Source organism: Lissotriton vulgaris, chromosome 9 (genome assembly GCF_964263255.1).
Source record: "Lissotriton vulgaris chromosome 9, aLisVul1.2, whole genome shotgun sequence".
Classification (NCBI taxonomy): domain Eukaryota; kingdom Metazoa; phylum Chordata; class Amphibia; order Caudata; family Salamandridae; genus Lissotriton; species Lissotriton vulgaris.
Window position 1 is genome coordinate 326,599,934 of NC_141697.1, and position 15,729 is coordinate 326,615,662.

Below are 15,729 nucleotides of genomic sequence, written 5' to 3' on the forward strand. Positions count from 1 at the left end.
CTGTCCGATTTACTTGGGATTTATTTGCACTTCAAATGCTGCAGGTGCTCTTTATCAGTTTGACACTTGGAATCTGGAGAGTTTTTAGTGCTTCAATAGGGATTCATGTTCCAGGTTCTGATTTTGTGTTATGTATCTTAGTCACCATGGCAATCTATGCATTTTTCTGTATCACTTATAATAAGAAATCTGTAGTAAATCTTGTAAACTTGTTTTCGATCTAGAAGTCAGATATTGAGTGGTCCCAGTTTCTATTTGATTTCTACTATGCTAATTAGTAGGTTTAATGTTGTGGAGGGTTGTGTCTCTTGGCGCTAGATCCACAGGAAGAGTGGAGCCAAACTGCCTGGGGTAAAAATTGAGGGGGGGGGGGGTTGTAAATTATTGGGATTCAGTAAAATACAGGGGTTCGGCCCCCACCTAGTCCTGCTCAACCATCACTTCTAGTAAGAACACATAATTTCACACAATTTTTTGAGGCATTTTGTGTACGTTCCAATAAGGAAAATGCAAGAATTTTGCCCAGGCCTAGTTTTATTGCTGCTGCTCCTTGGTTAACACTATATAGATTTGATATTGAGCTACTGATAAGGCTTGTCCAAGGAAGTTGCTCTAAATATGCAAGGAATGAATACAATTTAGTTGTTAAGCCACAAGTATTTATACAGCTCCAAAACCTCGGACTATTCAGTACAGTCAGGTTAATCACAATAATAACACACACTAGGCAGCCAGACTCGTTCATCAAAAGGCAGATGTAAATGGTTACAGTGACCAGATCCACACCTCTCATAAGTGGAAGAGGAGATTATTGTTACTTTGCTCTATGGCCACGTGAACTATGGCAGTGCTCTTTCCCATACCTCCTTGTTTAATGTAATAGTTTAGGGCACGATAAGGCCTAAACGGGGCTATTAAATGGCATACAGGAGAATGTTATTTTGCATATGATGAAAGTGTCTCCTCTACCAGTGAGGTAATGTGATAATCTGTACAGTTCCAAGGTCGCTGTAAGGGGGCAGTTTAATGGTTCAACTGACAGAAAAAAAAAATAGCACAAATGAGGAAAGAATTCATTTATGTGGGCATTTTCATGACATTATGTGGCAATTTCCTGAAATTGAATGGAGAATGCCTTATGTTGGAGGGCACAAAGTAGCTCCTTTGAAGGTCTCATTTTCCTGCTGGGGATAGTTTCACAAGCCATTCAGATGCAGAATATTGTTTCATGCTGTACACAATGTTATTGATAATGTTAGTAAAACACTATTTCTTGTTTGTTTTCAGTTCATGCCACCTGTGGGGCAATTTTATGGTTCCTATTCAATCAATCTCATTACTTGTGTAAAAGGCAACACAAATGTAGCTGAGGAATGCAACTTTTTTTTTTCAGGCTGATAACTTTAGAAGTTATTGGCGCAAGCGATGGTCATACCATGATTTCACTGCATAAAACTCTAAATGTGTTGGGATGGGAATGTCTCCTGCGGGGCAACAGGATGTGCACTCCTGCCTCGGGTCCTCCCGACTGCAATAGAATCTAGTATCCTGGCTTTCTTTTGGGCCAGCACAAATGATGTCCTGCCTGCACATACAGTCCTAGGGCTGAAACTGATCATGACACCCATGACCTGGCTTACCGTCCAAAGATAAGTGCAAAAGAAATACTCTTTAGCTGACCCGAGGCTACCGCCTGGATCTCTGGAACATGTACAATGAGCTGTGCTGGCTGCATACCATCTTTGAAACCATAGTGTTTGCACAGGTCAAATAAGAGCCTAATACCTACAGGCCAGTTCCTGTTACATTCCACTGCATGTCATTTCCAAGCCCTGCACGGACATCCCTGTGTATATGTTGAGTATGTGTTTTGCTTATGGTGCCAAGTAGCAGGACGCCATGCTTGTGAGTGCGTTTACTGTAGCCAATAAAATCAATGTTGGATTGTCCCACATTTTGACATGGCACAGGATGGAGGTAGTGATACAACCTTCCCATACAGTGGAAGTGTACTGCATGTACTTCTGAGCTGGGGGGTGTAGCTCTGGACACTGCAGTGGGGAGGATGGAGACAGGGTTGTCTTTAGAAATAATTTTTAACATATTTAGCAGAGAGTTGCTGATTAATCATTCCTGGGCATTGCCACGTGGTCGATGGCATGGGCAAATGGGTCAGGCAGTAGATGTGGTGGTTGGAGGGAGAAAGTTTCTAGGCAGAGCCTAGGCTATTTTTCTTTCATTGAGTGACCCATCCTTCAAAACTGATGACAGCCAGGTGCAGAGCTTCACAGTGATTGTGCTGGTGTTAAAGGAGTATCTGCTTGGAGCAAGCATGATCACTACCTGCTACGACCGTCATCACCTTACACAAACTAGTATGCCCTTCAGAAAGGAGATGAAGGAATAGAAACCACCCCGAACTGGTTTCTGAGCTGTAGACAGTGGATCCACATCCCATGTCAGGAAATCATGTATAAAAGAGGTACCCAAACTTACACTCACAGCTGCTATGATTCAGCACCAGAATCACTCACAGCCAATCTCCCTGCAGTGAGACAACATTCGCTGGTCTGCCCATCCTGCATGACAAGCTGTGTGTCTGTCCAAGCCTGCCTGCCTGACTTCTAAAAGGGAAGAAGAAAGCACCTTGTTGGCAGAAGCTGCTGCCAATCGAGGAGAGGTCCAGCCATTGTGTCTAGAATGAGGAGTAGACCATAAGCAGCAGATTGTGAAGGGAGTGTGTTTGTTGCGGATGCACATGAACCAGAGGATCTTTCAGCATCTCTGCCCAACCAAAGACCAAATTCCAATGTCTGCTGATCCACTAGTAAACCAACTCCAGGGATCCCCAAAGTGGAAGACCGAGGACTTAAATTAACTGTTCACGGCACCTCGAGGACCTTACTCCAGTACCATGGACTATTTATTTATTGATTTATTTGGCTCACAAATCATCCCCGAGGGGATCGCTAGGCACCTTTACAGCTGGGATGTCACACAGTACGAGATGAAATTGTAGGGTGAGTAACCAGGTTTTTTTGAGGTTTTTTTTTTTTTAAAAAAAGAGTGAGGTCAGAGCATGCAAGAATGGACAAGGGTAGCTAAAATGGACTAGACCAGCCAGAGGAAAGTGTTCCTGCACCACGAGTTCTGCTTGTCTGGAGTGCATTCGCTGAGGTGATGTGGTCTTTGGTAGCTCCAATGCAGAGAGAAGGAGGCAAGGCTACCCCAACGAGCTCTAGTGACCACACATATGACCACTCACCCCATGTGGAAAAAAACTGCACACCCTTGTTTGGAAATTCTAAGTGCGCTCCAAGTCAAGTAAACACCAGCAACTGAGACACTTTGACAATTAATTTGGCTAACCAGATTTTGGTGAGATTTTTTAAAGACAACTGCAACCTGCATCAATGAACCGCATAGTCAAAGATTATTGACAAGACCTACGGGTTACACAATACAAGTAAGCTAGTCCACTTCATCATAGCAAACCTGCATCTATTCTTAATCCTAAAAATGTGTTTCTCTGTGTAGTCAACCCCGTAAACACAGTAGCGCGCATCCTCGTAGTGCTACCCTTTTTTGAGTAACAAACTACAGTTCAATAGGATTGCTTAAAAAGAAAAGAACTGGCCTGGACATTCACTGATTGTGCTTATCGCCTGCGGTACACCGTGAGATGCCTAGGACTGCTCATCCTCACTCCCCTGAGAGCCAAGTATACCTCCACTGCACTATAATAGGTGTTGGGATAATCTGATGCTACCAGATCTGAATATTTTCAGTCATCCACCACACTAAAGATATCCTAAAAATATTTTGAAAAATATATATTATTATTTGTCATATGTATAGATAGATATACATATATCTAGGGTAGAGCACCTTTACATTCCTCTCTGCAGTTCCTTCTAATACAGGTTTCATATTTTAAAAGCGCTTTGGACCTGCTTCCACAAAGAAAAGTCCGTCTAGAAGCATTTAGAAACCGACCTCAATACCTTTATCTAATTCACTCTTTAAGATTAGTTTTGCTCCATACTGTTGTAAGGCGTCATATTTTTCATGAAGGCAAATTATTTTATTTAGCTGCTTTTAATATGCGCTGAGATTTACTCGATTTGAGATCGACAAGATGTCTTCATTTCAAGGCCAGGGCCTGTTGACTCCGGCCATCTCTTCTTTAAATAAGCTGCACATCGAACAAATCAATCGTACAGATGGACAGAAACCTTTGGAGAAATGCAGACATCATAAGGAGCCAGAGGTCACAGAGAGGAAGACAGATTTCGTAAACTAAGACAGATGAACAACCGCTGCAGATTCATTTCAGAGGCAGAGGCAGCTAGATTAAGAAGCAAACCACTAGATAAAGATACCGCATATACGGATATACCAAAAGGAAGATAGAAATTAACACATTTCACAGAGAGCCTGTAAGACAGGCAGGCAGGAAGGCAGGCAGGCAGACAGGCAGGCAGGCAGACAGGCAGATTGACAGACAGACAGACAGACCCACAAATAAACATCAGATATACGTGGATTTAAATTACCAGCAGAGCACAGACATCAGGCCAACTGAGAACTGATGCAAGCTATAGATAATGACATAATAAAGTATTAGGTGGTCCAATAAAATACGCCCAAATGCAATTTGTGTCCTTATTTACCATTAGGGGATATGTATTTACACGGACACTTGACAGTTTCAGCTTGTAAAAAATGTTCTTGCGAGGGGTAAGAACGATTTAAAAATATGCACAAACACTGTTAGTAAAGATTACTGTCCATTTTTCAATTTTGTGTAAATTGGGTTCAACAACACCCGAGTCCAGGTGCAAATGGTTTTGCACTTGCAATTTTCTTGACTGTAAATAGGTGCATTGATGTCATTGATTATTTACACAATTCCTCATGGCAACAAGCAAATACATCACTGATATACACAAAGTGCCATCTTTCTTGCATTGGTATGGCCCACTTTTTGCTGAACTGCTGATGTGCTTTGATTGAGTGTGCCCTGGGCTCCTGCCAACCAGGTGCCCAGGGCCTGTGTTCCTTCCCTAAAAACTGTGTTGAAACTAAAACTCAATTGGCATCTCTGGCCACCTGTCAGCCCCTAGTAAATGGTACCGTAGGTACCCAGGGCATGGTGACCAGAGAAGACCTCTAAGGGCTGCAGCACTTATTGTGCCACCCTTAGGGGCCCTGCGCCCTGACACCCACACACTGCCTTTGCAGGCTGAGTGTCTAAGTGCAGAAGTAAACGAGTTGACATGGCACACATCCCTGTGTGCCATGCTCACAAAACCCACTGCCCTGGCATACCTCAGTCACCCCTCTAGCTGGGTGCCTTATGCCAGTGGTGAGGGCACAGGTGCATGAGCCCTGTGCCCCTACTGTACCCAGAGCCATTCCTGGGCCGTGTAAGTGCAGTGCTACCATGTAAGAGTATATGGTGCTGGGAGGTCGTCATTACGAACTCCACAGTACCATGATGGCGTCACTGAAGACTGAGAAGTTTGATATCAAACTTCTCAGCACATAAAACCCACACTGATGCCAGTGTGAGATTAATGTAAAATGCACTACAGAGGGCATCTTAGAGATGCTCCCAGAAACCTAACCTACAATCCACGCTCTGACTGTGTCGCTGCCGAGGCTGCCACCACCAGACATGTTTCTGGACCCCTGGGCCGAGAGCCTGCCGCTCTCGGGGGCCTGGAACAATGCATGTCCTGGGACGAGGTGCCAGGCCTCCTCCCCCAGGAGGGGCAGGGGAAGCTTCAAAGGCATACCGCCCTTAGGAGCTTCTCCAGACCATTTGCTGTACCCAGCAACAGGCCCTCACTGGTTCTGACCCCCACTCTGGTGGGAAGAACGGTGGGAACCCCAAAGTGAGGAAAGGGGGTATGCCAGCCTATGCCAACCTCACCCCTCAGGTGGGAGAGGCGAGGTGAAGTCCGACTCCGGGCTCCAGCCATCTTGAAGATGGGGAACCCTGCCCAATCACAGCTAGGCTCCTGCCCCCCTCCCACAGGAGAGGAGCAGGCTAGGGGGTGTACTCACCCCAGGGCAGGGACCCATTGGTCCCTGCCCTTGCCCTACCTGTAACGCCCCTAAATTTAGTATTTAGGGGCACCCTGAACCCTCCTTCCTCAGATCCCGATAAGAAAACAAGAAAGAAGATCACAACTGTAACCAAAACGCTTTTACTTAACTGTTTACAGCTTAGGTCCCGGGACTGAATCCAGGATCCAGTCCTGTGGTAAGAAAAGTAATCCTGAAAGTAATCAACTGCATTTATGTAGAAAAACCCATTGAGCTCAATGTTAAATTGTGTTTAGAATTCTGTTGCCTATTGCAACCCAAGTAACTATTGTACCTACCAAGTCTACTGACTTTCTGCAAAGTAATTACTTCAAGTCATTCATATTGAGAAAAGTATATTTCGATACCTGTTGGTTCTAAAATGAAACAACTATATCTTTTGATATAAAAACGATTGGCCTAGAGTTCAGTTCCTGAGTGTTTGAAACCTTTTGCTGACTGAGTGTGTACAACAAATGCTTTACATTGTCCTCTGATACTGCCTTACTGCTCGACCAAGCTACCACTTTAGAGAATAAGGTCAGATCTGACTTTAACTTCTGTTATACCTCTGGGGATTGGGGACTCTATACACACACTGTACCTTACTTTGATCCAGTATATATAGAGCCACTTTCTTACAGTATCATTTTAAATCCGGTATCATTAAGTGAGGAAAGCCTACCATACCTTCAAATTTAGCGCTTCCGCACCCCCTTATTTGGAAATGACATGAACGGACCATGTATACCTTTGTAATTGCATACCCATGGCTGCCGCAAACTTGTTTAAAAACTGAGTGAGCAAGCACAGTTAGTGCTCAACTCGCAGTAGATAGAAAAAAGGCACATTCACCCATTTTTCCACTTTGTGCCAAACTCTTTTTGAGACCTAAAGATGTATGGGTGAGAACAATCTTAGTCCAAAACAACACACTTGTCTTTTTCATATACATAGATGATGAGTTAAAAAGAGGCAATCTTCAAACTAACGCCAAATGAATAACAAGCATTGTCAAAGCCAATAGTTCTCGCCTATGTGAGATCTACTGGCTTCATCAATGTTTTTAGCCATGTTGCAGAGCACATCTGATGCGCAACATGGCTAAAAGTAAAAAATATAAGCGCTATGATGTGTTCAATGCTGGCCGCGTAAGGCTTTATCTTTCCTTTACTTTCAGTCATTTTGCACAGCAGCCACGCTGTGCAACATGGCTAACAAACCATTTATAAAGCTAGTAGAGCATGCATAGGTGAGATCTATTGGTGTTGCCAATGCTGGTTTTCTTATGGCATGTGGAAGACACACGGACAATGTGAGAGTGGGGCTACAAGAACTAGGAGCCATCAATGGGGAAGGGAGAGGTGCAAACAACATTATGGGAGGACAGAAACAATGGCAGGAGGGGGTGGGTGCAAGCAGCAAAGGACAAGTGACAAGGAAGCAACGATGGAGAAGGCAACAAAGATGTTGATTAAAGATTGGCTGGAGCAGCTGTCACCTGATCATAAGATTTTGCACCAGCACTTTTCTTCTCTTGAAGAGCAAATACAAACATATGTATTTTGTACTTCTTAATAGGATGGTTGTTTATTTGTGGGTGGGACTTAAGGTGATTGGAACCGGATTGTGACCTGGTTCGAAGCCCTATCCGTGTGTGTATGTGTTGAATCCAAAGAAGTAAAACCAAAATCCTACCAAAGACATCGTAGCTGTCTAGAGAGACTGGCAAAATGAAGCCAGCCGCTATCACTGACGAATGAATACCAATTAAATGAGTGAAGAGGAATCCACCCAATGGTAAGTAATGATGGATTTTTTTATAGCAATCCATCTTTGACGATCCAAATAAATAGGTTGGTTTCACCTGCTTTTCACTCTTTATTTATCTTGAAGCAAGGTACATCCAAAGGGCTACAGTTCCAAATAATGCATCAGGCACAGCCAGTCAGAAAGCAGGGCCTGATGGTGCAAATCAAGTTTCCAGCTTGGCAAGGCTTCTTCTTCGCTTAGTTTCAAGCAGCACCTCTCACATATTTATTCATTGTTCTCAGGGGTCAAGCAGGAGAGCACTCCTGTCTATTGAGGTGTAGGGCAACACTCCAGAGCATGATCACTTCCTCCAAAGTGTGGCATAATCTTCCCTGAGAAAGCACTATTGCTCCAAAATTCAGTATGGCTGAACTCTCAACAGAGGAGCAAGAACTAGTTAAACCGCCTACAGGTTTATGGCTCCTTTCCCTAGCTCTCCTCCCCCTACCATCTACAATTCCTGCCTTAAGCCTGCCATCTGGCTGGGTCTGAGGGACTGGGGGTCAATGAACCTGGGATTCCTTGCCTGCCTTATCCCACTTTGAAACTCCCTGCTTTATGACTCCTCCCCCCTGCTCTAGCATTCCTGTGTAGCAGAGCTCTCTATACCAGATAGCCTCTCACTGGGTGAGTCACTTGTCACTTCATCAAAACAGCCAGGCTAATCCGGTTAACTCTGACCAATCAGGGAGGAGCACAAGAAAGCTGAATTTTGGCTTACAGACCAAACCAAGGCATAGAAACATATTTTATAAGGCCCTGCTTATAGTTACATGACCCCCACCCCTAGGACACCTAGGGGAGACTTTAGGGGTCTTCAATATGCTACGATATTGTGAATCCTCACTCCAACATGCCCCTGGCATTAAAGTCAATTTTGGGAAGCACTTTACTACAAAGGGGGGTGCAATGTGCAATTTGTCTATCCCCAGGGCATATAAAACCTCTTTCATAAGGGCCCTCTTTATAATGATGACACCTAGGGGAGACCCTGGGGGTACCAAATATGCCAAAATATTGTAGTTTATAACTTTTTCAATGCTCCTAACACCAAAGTCTAGTTTGAGCACAATTTACATTTAAAAGCAGTGCTGCAAAAAGGGGGCTGCTTTTAAAATGAAGCCAGGCTCTCAGCAGTGCACACATGCAAGTGCAACAAAGGCTGCTGGCCTCTAAACCGCCATGCCCTATTATCTACTAGGGACTTAAAGGGACTGGAGGTGGAAGCTGAACAATTGTTGGCCAAATGTGAGGGAGAGGAAAAAGCCTTCAAGATCCTTGAAACAGAGCCATACCTGGGTATTTTGTTGAATAAGAGAACAAATTCAGTTTTTAATTTATTTGGAAGGTTCCAGGCTCCGCTATTTTGGAAGTCAATCCTCCTGAAGAAAAAAAAAACATGTGCCCCTTAATTATTTTCATCCAGCAGCCAAGATTGAATGACCTTTAACTTCTATGCTCTTTTCCTAACATAAGAAAGAATACGGATTGGTCTCTTTTGGGGTCATACAAGAAGGTTATACTTTATTATTTGTATTTATTATTTAATTCTCACTCATTTGAAATTGTTAGTGTCTAAGCAGTGCTTAATTTGCAGAATAATAACTGAGGGGCACAAAGCTTTTCCCAGAAACCCGCAGCCAGCAATATTTAATGCCAGTATGCTGAATACCAAGGCTTTGTGGTCTTGGTTCCACCTCAAGCCTCTTTAATCCATCACCAGACACAGGTTTCCCCTTTGGTCTTCTGCTTTCGTCTTTCCTCTTTTGTGTTTTTCCTAGTCTAATTCTGGGTCTATGTCAAATAAGCGCTTGTCCCCGAAACGAATGCCAGAGGGTCCTCACCTGCAACAACTGGCTCAAATTAAGCACTGCCAGGCGTCATAGACCTCTTAGAAATAAATGGCGTCATTCTGGTTAGTTTGGAAAACCAGAGTTATATACCAGGTCCCAACTAAGACAATCCTAATTCAACGTGGTGTACCACATGGTTCCTGCCCCTAACCTCTGTGCTTTAAAACATACATGGTAGTTACATTAGCTTCTATTCAATGTGGATGTTAGGTTCTAACATTACACAGACAACAACCAGAATATAATTGGTGTTTTGTCCTTCTCCAAATTGTAGGTCGTCTGAAATTTGCTGAGGTTTTCGTCATTATCCAATAATGGATGAATGACATTTGGTTAGTGTTGAATGAAGCCACAATTGAGTTTCTACTAATAGAAACTGATTATTTGCTAGCTCACAACAGCTCCGACTATTGAGCCTTTTGAGTAAAGGAGATCAAAACTGAAGTTAAATTTAACGTCAAAACCCTAGAAGTTATATTTGATGAAGGGTTAACCAGGGAAGGCAAGACGAATCAGATTATTCACTTCTCCAATTATCACCTCATGCTTATACATAAATCCAGAATGGCAAACATGAGGTAAAGATGAAAGCAACCTCTCTCGATATTATATTTTTGCAGGCTGGGAATTCATATTTGCATGCCTCGGAGTCTATGACAGCATTCTTTAGCGCTAGGAAATTTCTTTGAGGACAGGAACCCTACAAGCTGTTCTGAAGGCAGGAACTGACTCCTGTGGTATTAATAATTGAAATAATTCCTCTGAAAAATGACACCTGCAGTCAAGTATAGACAAAGGTGTTTATTCAAAAGAAAGCTGGCTTAGGTGAACACTATTGCATAATCAACTTCAATAAGACCTGTTCCTCCCTTAGACACTGCGTAAATACACATGCAACAATCCTGGGGCTAGACAGCGTCACAAACCCAATATTCAAGTATTTCGCTGGGTTTGTTCTTAATTTGTGTAACACGGGTGCTTAGTTTCATGATATGTCTGTGACCTGCTTTTTCGGTAAAGGAAACTTACGGGGTTATTTATTAGCTCACAGAAAGCCAGGTTTACCTTGTACACCAAGACAAGGAGGAAAACTCAACAAATGCACTCACAGCACCAGGGCTTTTATGGATCGTTGGCAAAATGTAATTTGCTTCTTTCTATATAATCTATTGTTGCATCAAAAAGGGAAATGCACTGCCCCAACATTACGTTTCCATCCGCTTCTGTGTTCTAGCGTGTATCTGCAGACACCGAGCAATGTGACCCTCAAAGACAGATGGGAAGGGATTAAGGTTTGACGGACATTAGCAGTCAGCCCTTCACCACATGAACAGATGAAAATACAGGCAAGGACAGGCACGCTACAGCGACGACCATTAATACAAGCACACACAATAGAAAGAGGACAAACACATCAAACGACAGGGTCAAACACGGAGAACAAAGGTCAAACACGGAGGACAAACGACAACACGGGCATAAGGAAATCCGCATTTCTGTGCAAAGACACTAGAGAGCACACACAAACAGGAATACATGTGCACACAGAGTTAAGCAAAGAGACACACAAACTACCAAAGCAGAATATATATATTGACATTTCCACGCGTTACATGAACATGAAATATCCTGGGCATTGACTTCATAACCAGACTCTTAAACTGCATAACACGATCAACATACAGACTCTAAATCCCCTATTCTGGGACAAAGAAACTCGAATGTAGACAGCTGTGCATTGAGATTACACTGGATAAACAAATGGTGAAAAGGGGGGTCAGTGGTGATGTGTTACTGGCTGCACTGAACAGTGAGGCCTGAACAAGGACTGTGCTTCATCATCGTTGCAGGGTTGAAACACAGAGAAGAATATCTAGCCTAGTGCTGGACTGAACTAACACACGAAAAACTACGTGCAGTCACTAAAACACACATCTAGAACCTAATGTGCACGCGGTAACACACAGCGATACACCAGCATACCCATGTACACAGCGTTCACACAATGACACAGACACGCAGTGACACGAATGTCTCCAAGTATCAGCTGAAGGAAAATTAAGTCAAGCGTAAAACCAAGTACCCAGCGCAGCACAGCCAGATATCAACTGTCTATTCCAGAAAAGAACACATAACAGCCATCTGTAGGATTAAAATACACCGATCTATTAGCTTTTCACCCCGCTCATCCGCCTAGAGCAGTTAGATGCCGAAGGGCTTTCTCTGCGGCCGTCTTACATAGCTGCCTTCCAAACGTCAGCGAGAGCTGTCCAGCCCTCTGGTGCTGAACTCGGGCAGCTGGCTCGCTGCGCTTACAACCGAAGCTTCCGAGAAAAGCACAGACAAAGTGATCCTGGACAGCGGGATTATGTTGGGAAATTATCTCTAACTCGTCCCAAAGTGAGTGCACTCGGTGTCGTTCAAAAAAAGAAACACATCGGTTCTTATTGCTCAACTCAATGGTGTTCATTTTATCGACCTTCGGTCGGCCATGCTGGGCTGGGCTGGCATTCGAACACGTGACTGCAGATTATACAGAGCTCTACAGCAGATGCCAAGCTCAAAGAACTACCCCACCAGCTGCACACATGTCCCCTCAACTAGCCACCATACCCGTATAAACCAATTAATTACAATTAATAACTCAGAAATACTGTATAATGCAGTATTGGAACCTCATATTACCAATTCCCCTTTGGGAAGGCACAAGAAGGCCCTAGCTCACTTTCAAAGTGGCTATTTTCTTTTTTTCTGTGTTCATATATTCACGTTGGCGTCGGCTATAGTTTAGTCTTATCAAACCCTTCTCAACAGCAGGCCGTAACAATTTACTGGAAATCCTATACAAGATGTACAAATGCTTTTGCTCAGATGAAGTGTTGTTTTTGGCAACCAAAATAAGGTACGCACAAGCTCTGGACACATTTAAATAAATATGCACCCCTGAGGTTATACGTATGTGTATCTGTCTCCATCCACGTGTGTCTCCTAAATTCATATAATCTCGAATAAGCTTGATTTTGCCTTGCAGAAGTGTGTTAATCATATAGGATTCGGTTGGTACACCGTCCTTAAGCACGGTCATTTGAGACACCCATTTGTTCCCACCCTGTATTGATATGCTAGATGGCAGCTGTTTCCTCAATGAAAGGAAGGATGAATGCAATAAAAAACAAGCAACGGCAACACTGAAGCCCCAGGGTGATATGTGAACCCAATCAATAAACAATGTACTTTTGCGTCTAGTTAAGCGAGAGAGGAGAACAACAGGAACGTGCAGGACGGGAACTTAGAGGTGAATAGTACACATCGGCTCTTGTATCGAGGCAGTGTCTAACACGACAAGACTGCTCGGTCTCCAGCTTTGTCCTGCCCTGTCTTTTTGTGTTAATGCCATTGCCGATACTGTCTCCTCCAGCGGCTCTACTACAGTAATGCACGCCCTTCGTACTTCTAGTGTAGAACTAAAGAACTGGGGTACTTTCGACCTCCAATCCTCCAGTCTTAAGTCACCACCCTAGATATTGGTCTAGGGGGGAAAAGGCGGCCCCTCGTGGAGTGGATGTGTTTTTTGAAGAAATTACGTTAAATCCTATGAGGTTCGGCATTATTCAGATACGTTACTGGTGACTTGCACAGCATTATTCAGATACGTTACTGGTGACTTGCACAATCCGAATATTGTCCATTGACCCTTACGGTGACACTGCGGCAGTATAGAAAACACCCAAAAATGCTTTGACATTCAGGCAAACTGCGTACAGTACAATCTGTCGTTACATTACTTTTTCATGCTCGGTCGCATTTCTCAAGCCTTTCAAAATACCACTGCAATTGGGCTGAAGAGCTCTCGATTATATATATATATATATATATATATATATATATATATATATATATACATACATACACACATACATATATACATATACACCCATTTACTGTTAACAGGCAGGTCTTCGCTGTAATAACGGCGCGCCAACACATTAAAGCATAACCACAACTAATTAATTGCGAGCGCCTTTCATCACAATGCGTTATAGAAATGATACAGAACACTCACACAAGAACTTTGAAGCACACCTGCATTAACTATACCTTCTGAGGGGAATGCATACCTTCAATTATCAGCATGACTGCACAATTTAATAGACGAGAATAAGCACGATTACAATCGATCTAACAGGAAAGCAACGGGACTTCCCAGCAGGGTTTCAATACTTTATTAGAAGGGTAACTGGTAGTGCTTTGCGCCATGCAGGAAATGGGCGATAGTAAGTGTTACAGTAAGTAATTCCACTTTTTTAATATTCACGTGCCCAATCTCGACTGTTGAAAATTGGGATGAATGCGGTGATGTTCAAGGAGAACTAAAAGCTGCAAGGTTACCTGATGATGTCATCGTTGTGCCCGCGGTAGAACTTTTGGCGGTGTTCCCGGCTGTTATAAACCACGCCGACCCCAGCCACAAAGTAAGCAATTTCCTTCGCAGCCGTGTAATAGAGGTTGTTGCGGCACTGGTGTCCCCGGTAGCCGTACACCCACTCCAGGCGTAAGTGGCAGGCCGGCGGCGTGCGGTCAGCCATGGTCCACAGGCTGTCTTTCCCCGGGGAGGGGGGTAATGTGACTGACTACCGGTCGGCTGCGAGCACGGTTCCTCTGCGAAATCAGCCTAATATCCGTTGTCCGTTATTGATCTTTCCACGGATGACATTTGTCCGTAATTTCGCATGTGAGCCAATCCCGTAGTCTGGGAGTCGCCTGGGAGTGGGCGGGACTGGTAAAATGTAAGGTGCCATTGGATTGGAGCATTGGTGACACCTTAGCCAATCTTAATGTCCTGGGCAGACTGCCGAAACGTTTCATTGGCTGTGTAGTCCGCACGTGCCTCTGCGGTGTATATAAACACTGCCCGCTGCCTTCTCCGCCAGGTGGCAGACGTCATGCAGGTTATAGACGTTTTGGGTTGGTTTGTGAATCAAGTAGTGTGACTCAGACACTGACTTGGCAGTAATCGTGAGTAGGATATGACAACCGCTCTGTGCCCGGGAAGGTCCTGCTGCCAGCCGCAGTTCTGGCTCTGGGTGACCAGCGTGAGTGATGGTCGGACGGACCTCTGTCATGGGTACCCAGTGTGAGAAGTAAATGCCGGATGGGTCAATGCACGGTTGGTCAGACAAGGGCTGCTGGCTGCTTTTGGTGATGGATATACCAGTAGTGTCTGGGTTCCCTCCCTACGTGTTATGAGGTGACGGTCTTACATGTGTCATGTTTAGTATATTGGGTCATTTGTCAAGTGTTTCCGGACGATTCCTACTCCGCAGAGACATTTAATTAAAGTTTTATTTAAATGCACTGACAATACATGTGAAATAAATATCGCTACATGTAAATATTATTACTGTTAAAATCGTATTTAATGCTATGAATTATCATTCCTAAAAATAATTATTGATTCATCTTCTAATACAGTAAAAGGGTCCTTGCGAGCCCATTCACACTTCAAGGCGCTCTATTTTTTTACTCTCCTATAATTTAATGGCCAATTCTATGTATTCTATAATGTGCACAGCAGTTTTTAGTGTGGTGTTATGTTATGTTATATGTTTTGTAGAGCGCGACAGCTGCCCCAGCAACGGGGCGTCCCGGCGCTAAGAACTATAGCATAACCAACTGAGGAGGGGGGGAGGGAGAAGAGACTACAGAAGTGGAAAGAGGTGCGTTTTTACTGCTTTACGAAAAGCGGACAGGTTGTTAAGGCAACGAATGTGGGGGGGCAAAAAGTTCCATAATTTTGCTCCCATTAATCTGAAGGAGCGACCTCCGATACGGCAGAACTTCGTGCGGGGAACCACTACTAAGTGTTGACCCATAGAGCGAAGATTGCGTTGGGGGGGGTGTAAGGTGTTAACAACGATCGGAGAAGTTCGGGGCCATCAGTTTTAAGGATTTTAAAAGCGATGATAAGAGC

General features: G+C 43.9%; 1 protein-coding gene across 1 annotated transcript in view; it reads right to left on the reverse strand.

The window, feature by feature from the left end:
* Positions 1–14,440, reverse strand: part of EML5 (EMAP like 5) — a 1,453,541-nt gene extending 1,439,101 nt beyond the window's left edge. The window contains exon 1 of the mRNA XM_086936634.1: positions 14,148–14,440. Coding sequence (XP_086792760.1) covers positions 14,148–14,344 — 197 coding nt within the window. The 5' untranslated portion in view covers positions 14,345–14,440. The remainder of the gene's footprint in view (positions 1–14,147) is intronic.
* Between the last annotated feature and the right edge of the window lie 1,289 nt (positions 14,441–15,729).